The 18,676-nt window shown below is 38.1% G+C and overlaps 1 protein-coding gene across 1 annotated transcript in view; it reads right to left on the bottom strand.

Annotated features, from left to right (window-relative positions):
- LOC139729173 (uncharacterized) overlaps positions 1–18,676 on the bottom strand; it is a 54,412-nt gene that overhangs the window by 14,134 nt on the left and 21,602 nt on the right. The window contains exons 5-15 of the mRNA XM_071640105.1: positions 17,970–18,191; positions 16,604–16,726; positions 15,948–16,058; positions 13,799–14,047; positions 12,892–13,020; positions 11,261–11,515; positions 10,163–10,281; positions 9,254–9,482; positions 8,727–8,840; positions 8,074–8,195; positions 7,107–7,253 (exon numbers count right to left, since the gene is read on the bottom strand). Of these exons, the coding sequence (XP_071496206.1) occupies positions 7,107–7,253; positions 8,074–8,195; positions 8,727–8,840; positions 9,254–9,482; positions 10,163–10,281; positions 11,261–11,515; positions 12,892–13,020; positions 13,799–14,047; positions 15,948–16,058; positions 16,604–16,726; positions 17,970–18,191 (1,820 nt within the window). The remainder of the gene's footprint in view (positions 1–7,106; positions 7,254–8,073; positions 8,196–8,726; positions 8,841–9,253; positions 9,483–10,162; positions 10,282–11,260; positions 11,516–12,891; positions 13,021–13,798; positions 14,048–15,947; positions 16,059–16,603; positions 16,727–17,969; positions 18,192–18,676) is intronic.

Consider the following 18,676-nt stretch of genomic DNA (forward strand, 5'->3'; position numbering starts at 1 on the left):
GTCAGACCGCAGCACGTATGCTAATGAGCCGATCCGGCAAGATTTATTCAACACTCTCGTTGACGATCTTTGCGTTCGAAAGGTGTCTCGTATACGTGCGAGATTTTGCGAGAGTTTGACAGGGCTATGGTTTTCACAGTGTAGCGACTTGTACATACATTCATCATGGTTACAAGTAACAGTAAATTGTTCTCCAGACTTTGATCTTTATTTTGATACTAAATTTGCGTATAATATCGGTTCTTATCATGACGATTTAATCAGTTGAATTTGTGTAAATTTTACCGACTTTTCACGGAAGATTTTGTCGTCTAAAGTTCGTTTTTGGTTCCTGACCGGATTAAGAAACTGTTGTTTCTGATTTTGGCTTTTTCGTAGAGAGGAAACTTAGATGCTCATCATATATTTGAGTCAAGGAGACGCAAGCATGATTTATACTAGTTTTTCCGTTTTGAAATGTCTGTAAAATTCACTCTTAAGCCAGAAGTATGCTCCACACAAAGTGTACAGTGGCGCGGAAGAGCTCTCTCATTGGACAGTGCTTGCAATGCTCATGAGCCGATCCGGCAAGATTTATTCAGCACTCTCGTTGACGATCTTTGCGTTCGAAAGGTGTCTCGTACGTGCGAGATTTTGCGAGAGTTTGACAGGGCTATGGTTTTCACAGTGTAGCGACTTGTACATACATTCATCATGGCTACAAGTCACGGTAAATTGTTCTCCAGACGTTGATCATTATTTTGATACTAAATTTGCGTATAATATCGGTTCTTATCATGACGATATAATCAGTTGAATTTGCGTAAATTTTACCTGCTTTTCACGGAAGATTTTGTCGTCTAAAGTTCGTTTTTGGTTCCTGACCGGATTAAAAAACTGTTGTTTCTGATTTTGGCTTTTTCGTAGAGAGGAAACTTAGATGCTCATCATATATTGGAGTCAAGGAGACGCAAGCATGATTTATACTACTTTTTCCGTTTTGAAATGTCTGTAAAATTCACTCCTAAGACGGAAATATCCTCCACACAAAGTGTACAGTGGCGCGGAAGAGCTCTTTCATTGGACAGTGCTTGCATTCACAGTCAGACCGCAGCACGTATGCTAATGAGCCGATCCGGCAAGATTTATTCAGCACTCTCGTTGACGATCTTTGCGTTCGAAAGGTGTCTCGTACGTGCGAGATTTTGCGAGAGTTTGACAGGGCTATGGTTTTCACAGTGTAGCGACTTGTACATACATTCATCATGGCTACAAGTCACGGTAAATTGTTCTCCAGACGTTGATCATTATTTTGATACTAAATTTGCGTATAATATCGGTTCTTATCATGACGATATAATCAGTTGAATTTGCGTACATTTTACCTGCTTTTCACGGAAGATTTTGTCGTCTAAAGTTCGTTTTTGGTTCCTGACCGGATTAAAAAACTGTTGTTTCTAATTTTGGCTTTTTCGTAGAGAGGAAACTTAGATGCTCATCATATATTGGAGTCAAGGAGACGCAAGCATGATTTATACTAGTTTTTCCGTTTTGAAATGTCTGTAAAATTCGCTCTTAAGCCAGAAGTATGCTCCACACAAAGTGTACAGTGGCGCGGAAGAGCTCTCTCATTGGACAGTGCTTGCATTCACAGTCAGACCGCAGCACGTATGCTAATGAGCCGATCCGGCAAGATTTATTCAGCACTCTCGTTGACGATCTTTGCGTTCGAAAGGTGTCTCGTATACGTGCGAGATTTTGCGAGAGTTTGACAGGGCTATGGTTTTCACAGTGTAGCGACTTGTACATACATTCATCATGGTTACAAGTAACAGTAAATTGTTCTCCAGACTTTGATCTTTATTTTGATACTAAATTTGCGTATAATATCGGTTCTTATCATGACGATTTAATCAGTTGAATTTGTGTACATTTTACCTACTTTTCACGGAAGATTTTGTCGTCTAAAGTTCGTTTTTGGTTCCTGACCGGATTAAGAAACTGTTGTTTCTGATTTTGGCTTTTTCGTAGAGAGGAAACTTAGATGCTCATCATATATTTGAGTCAAGGAGACGCAAGCATGATTTATACTAGTTTTTCCGTTTTGAAATGTCTGTAAAATTCACTCTTAAGCCAGAAGTATGCTCCACACAAAGTGTACAGTGGCGCGGAAGAGCTCTCTCATTGGACAGTGCTTGCATTCACAGTCAGACCGCAGCACGTATGCTCATGAGCCGATCCGGCAAGATTTATTCAGCACTCTCGTTGACGATCTTTGCGTTCGAAAGGTGTCTCGTACGTGCGAGATTTTGCGAGAGTTTGACAGGGCTATGGTTTTCACAGTGTAGCGACTTGTACATACATTCATCATGGCTACAAGTCACGGTAAATTGTTCTCCAGACGTTGATCATTATTTTGATACTAAATTTGCGTATAATATCGGTTCTTATCATGACGATATAATCAGTTGAATTTGCGTAAATTTTACCTGCTTTTCACGGAAGATTTTGTCGTCTAAAGTTCGTTTTTGGTTCCTGACCGGATTAAAAAACTGTTGTTTCTGATTTTGGCTTTTTCGTAGAGAGGAAACTTAGATGCTCATCATATACTGGAGTCAAGGAGACGCAAGCATGATTTATACTAGTTTTTCCGTTTTGAAATGTCTGTAAAATTCACTCCTAAGCCGGAAATATCCTCCACACAAAGTGTACAGTGGCGCGGAAGAGCTCTTTCATTGGACAGTGCTTGCATTCACAGTCAGACCGCAGCACGTATGCTAATGAGCCGATCCGGCAAGATTTATTCAGCACTCTCGTTGACGATCTTTGCGTTCGAAAGGTGTCTCGTACGTGCGAGATTTTGTGAGAGTTTGACAGGGCTATGGTTTTCACAGTGTAGCGACTTGTACATACATTCATCATGGCTACAAGTCACAGTAAATTGTTCTCCAGACTTTGATCTTTATTTTGATACTAAATTTGCGTATAATATCGGTTCTTATCATGACGATATAATCAGTTGAATTTGTGTAAATTTTACCTACTTTTCACGGAAGATTTTGTCGTCTAAAGTTCGTTTTTGGTTGCTGACCGGATTAAGAAACTGTTGTTTCTGATTTTGGCTTTTTCGTAGAGAGGAAACTTAGATGCTCATCATATATTTGAGTCAAGGAGACGCAAGCATGATTTATACTAGTTTTTCCGTTTTGAAATGTCTGTAAAATTCGCTCTTAAGCCAGAAGTATGCTCCACACAAAGTGTACAGTTGCGCGGAAGAGCTCTCTCATTGGACAGTGCTTGCATTCACAGTCAGACCGCAGCACGTATGCTAATGAGCCGATCCGGCAAGATTTATTCAGCACTCTCGTTGACGATCTTTGCGTTCGAAAGATGTCTCGTACGTGCGAGATTTTGCGAGAGTTTGACAGGGCTATGGTTTTCACAGTGTAGCGACTTGTACATACATTCATCATGGCTACAAGTCACAGTAAATTGTTCTCTAGACTTTGATCTTTATTTTGATACTAAATTTGCGTATAATATCGGTTCTTATCATGACGATTTAATCAGTTGAATTTGTGTAAATTTTACCTACTTTTCACGGAAGATTTTGTCGTCTAAAGTTCGTTTTTGGTTCCTGACCGGATTAAGAAACTGTTGTTTCTGATTTTGGCTTTTTCGTAGAGAGGAAGCTTAGATGCTCATCATATATTTGAGTCAAGGAGGCGCAAGCATGATTTATACTAGTTTTTCCGTTTTGAAATGTCTGTAAAATTCGCTCTTAAGCCAGAAGTATGCTCCACACAAAGTGTACAGTGGCGCGGAAGAGCTCTCTCATTGGACAGTGCTTGCATTCACAGTCAGACCGCAGCACGTATGCTAGTGAGCCGATCCGGCAAGATTTATTCAACACTCTCGTTGACGATCTTTGCGTTCGAAAGGTGTCTCGTACGTGCGAGATTTTGCGAGAGTTTGACAGGGCTATGGTTTTCACAGTGTAGCGACTTGTACATACATTCATCATGGCTACAAGTCACAGTAAATTGTTCTCTAGACTTTGATCTTTATTTTGATACTAAATTTGCGTATAATATCGGTTCTTATCATGACGATTTAATCAGTTGAATTTGTGTAAATTTTACCTACTTTTCACGGAAGATTTTGTCGTCTAAAGTTCGTTTTTGGTTGCTGACCGGATTAAGAAACTGTTGTTTCTGATTTTGGCTTTTTCGTAGAGAGGAAGCTTAGATGCTCATCAATACTTCGGAGATTAAAATATTTTGTAACGGAAAAAGTACTCACTATGTTATACAATGCATTAATCTTACCGTATATTAATTATTGTAATGTTGTCTGGGGAAACTGTAATAAAACCAAAGTAAATGTTATTTTTCTTTTACAGAAAAAGGCAATAAGAATATGTACTAACTCACATTATTTAGAACATACTGATCCATTATTCCTTAGACTAAAAGTTCTTAAAGTTGACGATATACACAAATTTCAAACAGCAATATTTATGTTCAAATACACGCAAAATCTACTCCCACTCTTCCACAACGCATTTTCCCTTAACAGGGATGTCCATGCTTACCCCACGCGCCATCGTAATGATTTCCATTTGAATAACCCTAAACTCCTATTAGCTCAAAAATCAATTCGGCATAACGGGCCTGATATTTGGAATTCACTCCCTCTCCACATAAAACAGTGCACATCTCTCTATTCCTTTAAGGCAAATACAAAGAAATATTTCTTGGCACAATATCATACGGTACAGTAATCATTAAACATGTACCTCTTATACTCAACAACAAGGCAATATTTTGGTCCACCCCCTTTTCCCTTTCTTTTACTTTGTTGCTTGACCCTTCGCCCATATTATAACATATTCAATCATTTTCTTAGAAGTGCTGACCATCAACACTTTCGCGCTTCATCACCTGCACACGCACTCACAGGCACCACTCCTGTTTACCAAGTAATTGTATAAAACTGGATTTACATGCATTTTAACATGGCCCATCCGTATTAGTGTTCAAGTACTACAATAAAAAATGGTAATTTAACTCTGGCTGTCCGTCTGTTCAAGCACGGCTTATAACGGCGGCCCTCTGCATTATATGTATATATTATATATTGTACTGTGAATCAAGTCATTATTGGCCATATAAACATTTTGTATGTTATTTAACGTTTCATTTGTCTTTATATACAAAATATGACTTACTATGTAATATGTCAATAATTTTCAGAATTGTATTTGTGTAATTGAACCTGCCTTTGTTATTTTTGTATTCTGAAAGAAAATATGAAATGCAGAAAATAAAATCTTTTCAAACAAAAAAACAAACAAACAATATATTTGAGTCAAGGAGACGCAAGCATGATTTATACTAGTTTTTCCGTTTTGAAATGTCTGTAAAATTCACTCTTAAGCCAGAAGTATGCTCCACACAAAGTGTACAGTGGCGCGAAAGAGCTCTCTCATTGGACATTGCTTGCATTCTGTGCTTGAACTTGGCTTGAACTACACGCGTGCCTGTATGCAAGCATGCGCGCTATGCACGCACGTGGCATGAAACCGTAGCAGCGTAATGGCGTAATGCAAGTGCTGAATGCAAGCGCTGTCCAATGAGAGAGCTTACTCTTGAGATTGCACGGTTTCAAGCTGACCAACACTGATATCGATGTAAATTTTACTGGTTCCTGACCGGATTAAGCAACAAATTGTCAAGATATTTACATAGATACAAAGATTAAGAGATGGACTACCAAATAATGCATTTTCATTGAGACGCAAGGTGAATTTGGTATTCTTTTGACGTCTTGAACGTGTACTACACGAATTACTTTTTTCATCATTTTTCAAGCTCAAATTACGCTATGATATTTTTCATTTACATTAATTTGAGTAACATGTGACGATAGCTTACATATTTTCCTTGAATTTGATACCAAATTTGTGAATATAAGGTGCATTTTTGTTGCCGAAAGCCCAAGGACAAAATCCCCTTCCGCAGCTCATTACGTATGCAAGCCTCGAGCGGGCTTGCATACGAGTTGAATAAATACGAGCGAATTATCGGGTGCTGCGGTCTGACTGATAACGCCTGGAGAGATCCTTGTCATTTGATTGGTTGTTTGACATTGATCATTCGGCCTATTTCACTATGACATCATCATCCGTGTAAATTTGGATCCATACGATTTGGTCCATTGCACGCTCGCCGAGAGCCCAGCACACACGCGTGTAAAACGCTTGCGTTTGCAGTGTGTGTAGTATGCGACAGCGCGCTAGAAGCTTTCGTTTGCACTGTGTGTATGCGACAGCGCGCTAGCGTAAAGCGCTCAGCGAGCACTCTCTCTTTGTTTCTAAAGTAATAAAACATCAATTGACAAGTATATATTTTAGGCGTCATATGAAACAAATAATAAATGTTTTTCATTCGTGCGATGGACAGAATATTTCATTCGGTGAAAGATGAAATGTTTGATCCATTCAACTCGGTTGCTCCTCGTTGAATGGATCATTTCATCTTTCACCTCATGTAATATTCTGTCCATTGCACTCATAAACATTCATTATTTGTATACCAACCAACATTTCACGTTATGCTTTATTTCGTGGTGACACCTAAATAGATCCTTGTCATTTGATTGGTTGTTTGCTATTGATCATTCGTTCCATTTTACTATTACGTCATCATTGGTGCGATGGTGGCTGCATTTACCGTGCAATCTGGGATCCATATTATGATTCATCCATTGCACGCACGCCGAGAGCTTGGCACACTACGAATGTAAAACGCTTGCGTTTGCAATTTGTATGCGAGACAGCGCGCTAGCGTAAAGCGCTCACCTCAGTGAGCACTCTCTCGATCTCGCACATTCTCTTTTGTTTCTAAATTCATAAAACATCAAATGACAAGGTTCTTTGTCAGGTGTCGCAAATAACAAATGATAAATGTTTTTCTTTTGTACAATGGACGGAATATTTCATTCGGTGAAAGATTAGATTATTGATCCATTCAACGAGGCGCAGCCGAGTTGAATGGATCTTTCACCTCCTGAAAAATTCTGGCCATTGCACTCATAAACATTCATTATTTGTATATTATTCCTACCTGAGGTTCTCCAGTATTCAAGTTGGCGATGACGGCGGTGATATTTGCGACCACCGCCACATCCTTGGCCGTGATCGTGCTCGAATCAGCTGTTACAATGGCCACGTGACTGCTCACCTCATCGGCTGTGTCTCCCGTGACACCGTCCTGGAGTTAAATGAATAGATTTTCCTTAAATGGAAATTCAAAGCTTAGGAAATAATATTTAGAATTAACTATTTCATGTACAAGAAAAAATATGAAAGGAAATGATTTGCAAAAACCATGGTTATTGACCTTTTTCATGATGTGTGTTTTGTGGTTTTTCTTCTTTCCCTGTCGGAAAAAATACAGTATTCCATAGTGTGAGAAACTCAGTGTGAATACAGTGTGAAATCTATTCCCACTGTTTAACACTAAATTCGGACATTGTAACTGTGTGAACACAATGTGAGTCATCAATTCACAGTGTGAAACAAAACATTACTATGTGAACATTCTGTGAAAACCACACCACAGTGTGGAGTCATCCTCACATTGTTAAATTCGAGCGTTTTCCCATAGTCGACTGTGGATATGTGAACACACTGTGAACACACTGTGGGACAATGTGTTCTTTCCAGTGGGGTTTTTCTGTTCCTCGTATTCAGGTCAGACATGCATTCAGGTGAAATAAATGCTGTTCGTTTTGTTGATTGACATGATCCTTTAAAAAAATTCTGATTGCACATAGCTTCTTTTCATTCCCTTTCCAGCGATTCCGTGGTGAGCTAAATCATGATTATGATTATTGCCAATGAAATGTGTTTACGAGACATGTCGGACCTAAACACATGCCAATTCTTGTCCTCTCTTATATCCAAGAGCTCTTATCTAAATTCAATCCACAGCTATAATCACTGTTTGTTCTTTTGATGCTGTATACCGCTCTGCTATTACAGACGGCAGGGGAGGGTATAGGTGGCCTATAGTCAGACAGAGGTACTACCTGTTGGATTTCCGTCAGAACTTCTGTAACATTCCTAACGTCTCCGCAGTTCTCGGACGGTATCCATGTCGCCTGAGAAATTTTGTCTCCGGTGCAGACAGCTGTAGCTATTGGCTTGTCGGCTGAAAAAAACGGATCCATTCGAAAATTAACATTTTGGTAATGAAATACAATCAAAGTTTAAATTTATTCCAGATAACTTACAGATTCCTAGTAATCGTCGTTGTTATACACTGAAAGCAATGTTTCACTCATTTCCCATGCATATACTAGCTGCACCTCAGTCAAACAAGCAACAGAGTTATCTACGCCAGTGGTTCACAAAGAGAACCGATCACGAGCAGTACTAAGGTTTTGGGAAAATATGTTGATCGCAAGTGACAAGCCAAAGTTTTAGAAATGAGAAACTGGCTAAAATAATCCGACTGACTGATTAAAATATATGACGAGCATTATAAACACAACGGATAATCTAGGAGAAAAAGAAATCGATTCCTTAACGGGCAATTACTGTCATGAGGTATACTTGTTTATTTTTGTCTCTCATGCCATAAAAATTACATCGATCAGAGGCTTCGTGATCGCTTAAATGATTTTTTTTCTCGTCTGTCATTGGCAATTTGACTTGTCAGTATAAAGATAATAATTCATACCATTAGTTGTGTAGAATGGACAGGTTTCGTTGGATGACGTCATAAAGCCAAGCTCTCCTTGTGGGAAGGACACATCTCCGTATTCCGAAGTCCAAGTTAAAGGGTAACAAATCACTGTATTTCAAAGCAGATGTGTTCAATCAAAATGCAATTCTAAATATTTCATTTACATTACAGAAAAACAAGAAATAATAAACTATTCTAATATTAGAATGATAATAGGCCTAATTTTGATACATATGTATATCAATAAATGATATTAACAACTTTTCCCAACCTACTACAGAAACATAGTAGCCTTTTCCAGTGCGAAAACCTCAAACCCCAATATTTTGCAATCATAACTTTTCGAACTCTCTATGGGATCTCTTGGGAAGCCTTTATGTTTCAGGTGGATAAAAGTAACTAAGTCATGCTAACCATTACTCGAACCCAAGAGTTTAACCTACAGGTATCACCAAGAATACAGTTAGCAAAATAGGCTATGGAAAATAAGTAAAATACTAGAAGATGACATCTATACTCACCCGTACTAGTAATCGTCACTCGTGAAGCATCGAAGAGACCGTCGGAGGACTGGGCGATGTCTATGAGAGCGCTGCTGACTTGTCGCTGAAGCTCTGTGGCTGACACGCCGTCATCGTTGCTGGCGTAAATCACCACGTCGGCTACGACACTGCCTGACCGCAGACTAGAGACGACCACGGAGGGCGAAGCGTTGTCGAAATCGTCACTGTTCACCAGGCCGTTTATCACCTGAACAACGCAAAAGAATGTAATGTGTTGTATAATCGATGATGGCCAACATTACCATAGGTTACCCGGATGTTTTCCTGAAAGAAAATTGTATTCTTTCATTGCATGTTGTATCTTATTGTTGACATATCATAAAAGTCTGTGAGATCGTCATCATTGTGAGAAACCGTGAGATACACCCAGTAGTCCAGGGTAAGTCTCTCTTTCACCTTTTCCCCCTTCTTGTCTAAGTATTAAAGGGATCGTACAGTTTTGGTTGAGACCTAATTTCAGGTTTCTAACATTTTTGGGTGAAATAATGAGCAACCTCTTATGAAATATGAAAGAGCATGTAATTCTATGAGGAATTCAACGTTTATTTGATGAAAATTGGTTTTGGAATGGCTGATATATCCAAAAAAGAGCGATTCTGATAAAGTGTGGGACCCACACTTTACTACAATCGCTTTGTTTTACTTTGTTTTTGGATGTTTCAGTCATTCTAAACCCGATTTTCATCAAGTAAAGTTTGAATTCCTCTTAAAATGGTATGCTCTGTACTATATCATAAGTGTTTTCTTGGTATCTCGCAAAAAGTTAAAAGCCCAATTCTCATCTCCACCAATACTGTACCATCCCTTTAATGTCATATCCAGGTATAGATTTCACTTTTCATTATAGTAAAGACAGTTGTCACTTACAAAGTCGCTAATGAATTGGCTGTGATTCATATAGGTCTCGGAAGATTGGTCGGAAAGATCTTGAGGGCGCCCTACTTGTTGTATGAACACTAGGTTGTTGACGGCCACGTTGGATAGGTCTGTGGGAAAGGAGAGAAACTGTATCAAATCAATCTTGAAATTAAATTAATATTAATCAGTGTTTTAGTGGTAGTAGCCATGACAAAAGAAACCGTGGGCGCATAAAATATATGATCGAATACCTCAATTCTGAATAATTTACACATCATGACCGCTGATCAATTCAGTTGCTTATTTATAAAACAACAACAATACCTCGACGGAAAATTTTCATCAAGATGATTAATTACGCAATACCCGCTACAAGCTATGAGGATTAGAACCAGCATTGGCTGCCGGGTGGAAGCTCGATGGTCTGTTCTGTGATGCAGGTGGTTGTAGGTTCGAATCCTGCTCGATAATGTATGGCCACGATTTTCTTTGTCACATACTACAAAAACACTTATGAACCCAGCGCTTATTTAAGTCGATATAGGGCAATTTGTCAATCAGTTGCAAAAAAAAAAAAAACCCAACCCACTCGATGCAATGAAGAATTTTTATCAATTTGAATAAACATTCTCATCTATTTAATTTCAAGTCATATGATAATTAATATGTTAAAGATCCTCATGCACGTCAAATGCAAAGGGAGATTGTAAGACAATGCCGTCATCAAGATACGGCAGTTATCAATTTCACTACTTCGTTAAAAAAATTCGTATGGAACTTCAAATTCATAACTCTGTTATCTAAGAGCTGATTTCCATGCACGTTTTATCATTCTAAACGAATTCAATCTACGTAAGTCGATTGGTATATGGAGTCGAATTACTTCTTGGATAATACAAGTTGGGAAATAAAAGTGAACAACATTCGACGTAACGTCGTATTCCTGTGACAGACAAAGCTTTTAAGAATGACATTTTCGCGAAATGGGGGACAAAGAAACTGCTTCTACCAAAAGAGAGGACAATGGGATTATCAATGATTTTTTTTTATCAGTATTCACAGAACGACTTAATTGCATTAACTTATCGTACTATTGTTTTCTCTCACTTTCAATGGTGACCGCTGCTTGAGTGGTAGCCACGCTTAGTCCCTCTCTTCCTTGCCCAACGCATCGGTAATAACCAATATCTTGTGGCGTCATGGCGGGGATGACAAAGGATTGTCGGTTTGTCGTCATCTCGATTGTGACGTTATCTTTCTGCCAGTCAAAGCTTAACACATGGTCAAAGGCACACGTCAATTCGACTCTCATGAACTGACTGACTTCCTGGCTTAACGGATTCAGACGGACCTGTACAGGTTCTTTGAATTTAAGACAAAGCGCACAAAAAGTAATCATCTCTGACAGGTCCAATTAATGATATATAAATCTCATTATGAAGTAATGAAAGCAGCACGTATTAAAGCAGAAGTGATATACTTGTTTACATTTCATTTTCAATTACAACTTATTTTCATAAAAATATCTACATAAAAATGCATTAAAAGAATAAAATGATACATGATACGTTGCTTGGATGTGCAGTGAAATATTATCAACATAAAGGGTGAACGTAATTTATTAAGATTAGAACATATCTAAAATGAAGCGTAGAGATATTTGATCAGACGTTCTTTGAAAAAGAAAGAATTAAAACAAGATTGTAACGAAAGATCCCTGTAGAAATCGAGTTTGGTTAAGTTTTATGGAAGTCCTCTTTCGAGATTTCTGGTGATTAAAGGACAAGTCCACCTTCATATACATAAGGATTGAGAGAATGCAGCAATATTAGTAGAACACATCAGTGAAACTTTGAGGAAACTTGGACAATCCGTTCAAAAGTTATGAATATTTTAAGTATCTGCGCAGTCACTGCTGGAAGAGAAGACTACTACAAAGTATGATGTCACATGCGTACAACTATATAAGGAAAATAAAAAGAGAATTTCACAAAACTTTACTTTTTGAATAAAGTGCACATTTCTTCGACTTGCTACTGATATATGTTAAGGGTAATATTATTCCCCCTGCCTTCTGAAAGAGAGAAGTCAAGTGTTCTTTTCTTATGCGAGAAAAATGGAAATATGTTGAATTTTCTTTATTCTTTCTTTATATCGTTGTACTCATGTGACATCACAAGCTATAGTAGTCTTTTCATCCAGCCGTGACCGAGCAGAAACTTCAAATATTCATAACTTTTGAACGGATTGTCTGATTTTCCTCAAACTCTCACTGATGTGTTCTACTAATATTGCTGCATTCACTCAACCCACATGTCTATGAAGGTGAACTTGTCCTTGAACTACGGTCAAATAGCATTTTTGGATACAACATAGGTCTTCGTTCGTTTCATGTATATGAAATAATATAATATACATAAATTATATATATATATATATATATATATATATATATATATTCTTATTATTATTATTGTTTTTCTTCTTCTTCTTCTTCTTCTTTTGGCAGTCCAACAGTTAGACCTTTTGGGTTTATTGTTGTCGGGTTTTTAAAGAAATGTATTCTCTCTTATCAGCGTTTTTTATATCGTCTCACGATCTTTTAGCCTAATTCGAATCGTTCGATCGTCTCTGCGTTTCGTATATCTTATTCTACCTCATTAATTTTATAAAGTATGATTCGTTTTGTTTTGATAAATGTGTGTTTCACTCACGTAAATGTCAATCAGCATACTTACGTAGGTTAACGTCACTGCAGTCTAGGCCTTCGTAAGGAGGCTGGCATTGACAAATGTGTGTTAAGCCAGTGGATTCAATACACGTTCCTCCATTAAGACAGGGGCGCGATGAGCAGGGGCTTGGCAGTGCTTAATAAAGAAAACAAACAAACAAAAACTCTTAAATGAAATTGAGCAAAGGCCACCACACTTATCTGTGACTGTGGCCATCCTTCTGGAATCAATTTGATCAAGTTGATAGTCAAAAGTATTGACCTAAACAATATCCTGTTTTCTTCTTTACTTGCAATTGCTCCATAAGTGAGACATGCATTATTTGTCAATATTGATGACGTGTGGATTACGCGGCATTATACATTTCATAGTCCAGTATGTCATCAGTAATGTACCGATGACTATTAAAAAAGTGTTGAAATTGCACCATGGTAAGTAAATTTGTTTCTATTCTAATAATATTTTATGCACGTATGTGTGCGTGTGTGTGTAAGCGTGTGAGTATGCGCGCGCACGCACACAAACAGATGGAAAAAGAGAGAGATCAAATCGTCGTTTGAGAATGATAGGGACGTTAAGTTACCACTAAACCATAGTGTTAAAGACGAAATTATGGTTGTACTTTCCTTTATATTACAGATCGGGGCATGAGAAATTTTGATGATGGTAGTTGTTATTGATATCTCTATCTTAAAAGTGCAGAAGCAACCAAAACTGAATTAAATGATACAGGGCGTTACACAGTAATAACAACAATGACTAAATCGGAAACCTTGGAAACATTTTGGCACTGGGGAAGGATGGGAGGTGAGTGAAGAGGATTTGGTGCAAATTAACTCCAGAAAAGGAAAGAAAATAAGATTATTTAATGGGTGCTGCATTCAGCGTAAGTGTAGTAACACTATTTCCTTACCTTCACAGTGAGTACCGTTACCAGAGTAACCGTCGACACACACGCAGAAATAAGATCCGAAGGTGTCTCGACACAAGGCGTTTCGATGACAAGAATTCAGCGCAGCGTCCGCGCATTCGTTGATGTTTGAGCATGCGTCGTCTTGCAGTGTAGTCCCAGACGGACACTCGCAGAAGTATTGGTCATGCGAGATTGAAACGCACGTGCTGATCTTTGGACAGTTGTTTGGATATCTGCATGGGTCGTATGCTGTAAAATTTCACACACATCAAATGCACGGGTGGTCAAAGATTTCGTCATGAACATTATGTTTATTCAATCATGAAAAAGTCGCGTTAGTACTTTCTCATACAGATGACTAGAGTTTACTGGACGAGGTAGTTATGAAGGGAGTTTATGGTATTTAATTTTTAAGTTGGGGTCTATTTTCCCCTCGTCTTAATTTCACCGTTTTTTTAAATTTTACGACAAAACCATCTATCTGTACACTTAATTTTGTGGGGCTCTAGAAAATAAAGCTAAAAAAACAACCGGAAATCACAGCGCCGTGTTCATTTGCATCTACAGAAAAAAAAAAGGTTAAGGAACCTCATTCTTGCAACGGATGTTCCATTTCCTACATTCACTCCTTATAATGAATTTACCTTTACGTGATATTTTGGTGGAAATTGTAAGGATTATAGAGCAACAGCATCTAAACTTTTTAAATCATTACACACTCTTAAATTGCAAGATTTGAATAAAATGCAAATATGTTCTTTTATGCAACGTTTCCATGCTAAAACTCTTTCACCTTATTTACAAAATATGTTTTCTGAGAACTCTGATGTACATAATTATTATACAAGATCGTCAAATCATTTTCATCGATGGCGTTTTTTAACCGATAAATCTAAATATTCGTTGCGTCATACTGGTCCCGTTTTATGGAATACGTTAGAACTGAGCAAATTCAATATACAGTTTAATAATAATAAGAAGTTATTGATTAGTAAGTATTGATTGGATTATATGTATGGATGTGTTGGTCTTTCTTCTATTTGTATTATGGTGTTTAATGTTTTTCTATTTTTTATTATGATTAATTTGATTTTTTTAAAGTAATTTTCAAATGATTATAACGCGGGGTATGTGCAACATAACAAGCCTATTCTGGCTTTCTACGCGCATACCATTTTCCGATCAACCAAACGCATAATGTTAATGAGTTTCTGTTTTCTATGTACCTGTAGTATCTGTTTTCCCGATGTGTTTTTTTTTTTCTTTTGTCTTTATCATAATCTCACCTTGTTTTGTTGTCGTTTCCATTGTTTTTAAACTCATTTTTGTACAATTTGCTCATATTCACATGTATTTTTGTATATTATACATTGAATCGGAAATAAAGATTGAATTGAATTGAATTGATTATAATATGTGACCGTGCACCTCAAAACGAACATAAAGTCACACACACTGATTTTGCGTGAGGACTGAAAATAAGTAAAATGGGTCAACCTAGCCGAACTTGACTTTTTCATATTTTCTGAAAGAGCGGGTCTTCTTTTACATTATACTAAAATTTGGTATAATAAAACGGGCAGAAAAGTGTGTTTTTTAGCAGTTTATCTCGAACATTTTTGTGATTAGGTGCGTCTTTAGAGCCCCTTTTTCATTTCCGAAAAACCTTGTCCACTCTCTTCACTTTCAACTCTAATAACTTTTGAAAGGATAGTGCTACTGCTTTGAAAGTTGTCATTATTTATGGACAGAATGTGTTAATGAGACATGATTACTTTCAGCTTAATCTGATAATTTCTTCATTGTTGTTACTCTGGTGGTTTACTTCCTGTTTTTTGTCCCATTCATCGCACAGCCAGCACGGTTTGGTAAAGATTAAGCGCTTGAATAGACACTGTACTTCAGAGCCTCTTTTCTCAGTTCACACTTTTCCTGAGTTTGCGCTTTTTTTCCCAATATTTAGATAGGTTAGGAGAGTCCACTTGATTTGAGTTATACATCATTTTAAAGCTTAAAGTCTGCTCTTTCAGAATATGGTCTTAACTGAAAATTCATGTCTGGCGACTTTTTGTTTGTTTTGAGGTGCAGGGTCACATATTGTTCTGCTGAGAGGGAAAAATGAATAAGAGCAAGATAGAATTGTCCTTACGAAATGAGCAGTTCTTGCCGTCCCATTCGTCGGTGCAAACACAGTCGTAGTTAGTTTGTCTATTTCTCGTACACGTCCCGTTGTTCAGACAAGGATTAGGGTTGCACCAATCTGGGTTGCGTGCAGTAACACAAAAGGTACAAGTAATTACATGTACAAATCGACATGCTCTGCTATCTCATGACATGACGTCTCGTAATATATGCGCTTGACCGAAAGATGTAATGTGCAAATAAATGTCCCTGTAAAATCCTTGTCAAAGAAAAGAACGGGAGAGAATGGAAGAAATCGGATAACATTTTATATGGTTCAGGGCTGACCAAGAGTTGAAAAAAGAGAAAATAAGTACATACAATGTATATCAAAGACAAATATATTAGCTGGAAACATATTTCGATAACATACAGATACATTCTCAGATGAGCCTTAAAGAATTAAAAAAAAAGTGAAGTGCACTGCTTTAGTTGACCAGGGCGGTTGTTCCAAACATCGAGACGGTAATGTCTGACTGGTTTCTGAGCTAAAACAGTTTTGGGGTTCACAGGGTGATAATCTGTCGAGCGACGAGTTGGATATGTGTGCGTATGTACTGCACAATTGTTTGTTTTTCGTTCTCTTGAAATAGTGTCAGGAATCTTCTCTGAAGTAAACCTTACCTATCTCGCAGCGATATCCGTAATATCCTGGCTGGCATAGGCAGATGTAAGGTCTGTCCCCAGACAACATGGATGAGCAGTTTCCTCCCGAGAGACACGGATTGGCGTTGGTCTCACAATATCCTGTGATGGCATATAATACAAGTATTGACGCGATTCCCCAAGTCATTTCGAACACAAGATATCTGAAATAACCATATCTGAGATTCATGCGTGTGAGTGTGTGCTTGAGGGCAGTGGTGGTGGTGTTGGTTGTTGTTGTTGCTGTTGTTGTTGTTGTTGTTGTTGTTGATGTGTGTGTGTGGGTGTGTGGGGGTGTGTGTGTGTGTGTGTGTGTGGGTGCGCGCGCGCGCTCTGTTTCTTCGACGAAATTATGTTTTCTCACAATCGCAGAAAATGTTTTCTCCGTCAATATTTTTTCTTAAAAGATCGCTGACTGTTTTCATCCTTTCATCAAATGGAAAGATTATTTCACTGTTATACATCACAACACCGTAAACATTTAAATTGGCATGGGTACACTGCCAGACTGCAAAAAATAGGGTGTTAAATATGAAACATCGAGCGGGTTTTAAATTTCCGGTGTTCATTTATGGTGTAAGATTAACGTGTCCTGGTGTCACTTCAAAATATGAATCTTTTTTTTTTATAGGTAGTTATTTCCTGTTCTTCTTGTGCATTTTGAATTTCAACGGGACGAACAAGAACTCCCCGTTAAAGACCTCATTTTGGGAAAAAAAAATCGAGAACACATTTACACCACAGTAACACCAGTGGGGTCTTCTATTCACACCGGGCGGGTTTATGCCATTAGAAATACATTGTAGCACCAGTGTAAATGCCAAACATGTAATGTCAAATCAACACCATGTAGTGTTATTGTTAAATCAATACCGGCGCAGTGTCAAAGATATCACCAGCTACATTGTCAAATTAACACCAAAAGGAGCCAGGTAAAACTTTTCAACATCATCACACTATATACTTTCTACACCTGTCTGTGTGGTCCTCTATTGACACTGGTTTGTGTTATATCTATTATCTGTGGTGTTAAATCTAACACCGATTTTCAGCAGTGTATATCTCTTTCGATTGTAATAACACAGGTTGAAATCCGCCCACCCAAAGTACTCTACGCCTGCTAAGAGAAAATGACTTCATCCTATACAATTTCAAGTTTTCCATAACAAAACACACCTCAATTCGGCACCTACACATCAAAAATGGAGCGATTGATTACTCATTGCTTTGTTCGCATACCTTGCTAGTAGTAGATATAATGCACCGTCTGTGATCTGTGATCTGTGCTTTTTTTTTTTTTTTGTATACAGCATGACTTCACTTCATCCAGACTGGTTATTCGTACCGATAATAACTGGAAAGCTGCAGTTGGCTACGTTGCCAGCCGGGTCGATGGCCGTGTAAGTCACCACGGACCGTCCGATCGGGAACGTATCACCTGACTGGTGGGTTGATGTCAAGGTAACAAATCCGGAGTTATCCGAGGCGGTTGGTTCTCGCCATGTGGCCGTTGGAGAAATGTTTTCTACACCAAGCGGACAACCCTCGATCACTGGTGCATGAATATCTACAATTGCAATGACATGTTAATTATTTTAAGGAGATTACTAGTATTGTTTTTGGACAATTCTCCTAGGGTCGTGTCCATCCTGGTGTAAGTGCTACATTTCCTAAATTAAAGAAAAAAACAATATCTACAGATCACATACTAGAAAGAGATACTGGTCAGATAAATATTGCATAATGTGAATAAAGAAGGATCCCTGCTTTAGTCCGGCAATGAATTCCGTTATTACAGCCTACGCTATTACTGTAGCTCTGAATAGATTCTCCATCAATAGCAATGTCCTATGACGAATATGCAGGCTCTTTTGATGAAACACAGCCATGTGCACGAGAAGTAGTGTGTCAATTGACTGACACCAGATAATATGGGGTCATCCCACGAGACCGACACCCACGAGTAATACAGCCCACGAGTTCGACGTTACAAACAGGTCCATGTGTCATACAGCTCACGACTCTTTCAGCCCATGAGTTCGACACTAGGCA

Source organism: Diadema antillarum, unplaced genomic scaffold, assembly GCF_040938485.1.
Source record: "Diadema antillarum isolate AM-2024a unplaced genomic scaffold, OU_Dant_1.0 seq00000222_RagTag, whole genome shotgun sequence".
Classification (NCBI taxonomy): domain Eukaryota; kingdom Metazoa; phylum Echinodermata; class Echinoidea; order Diadematoida; family Diadematidae; genus Diadema; species Diadema antillarum.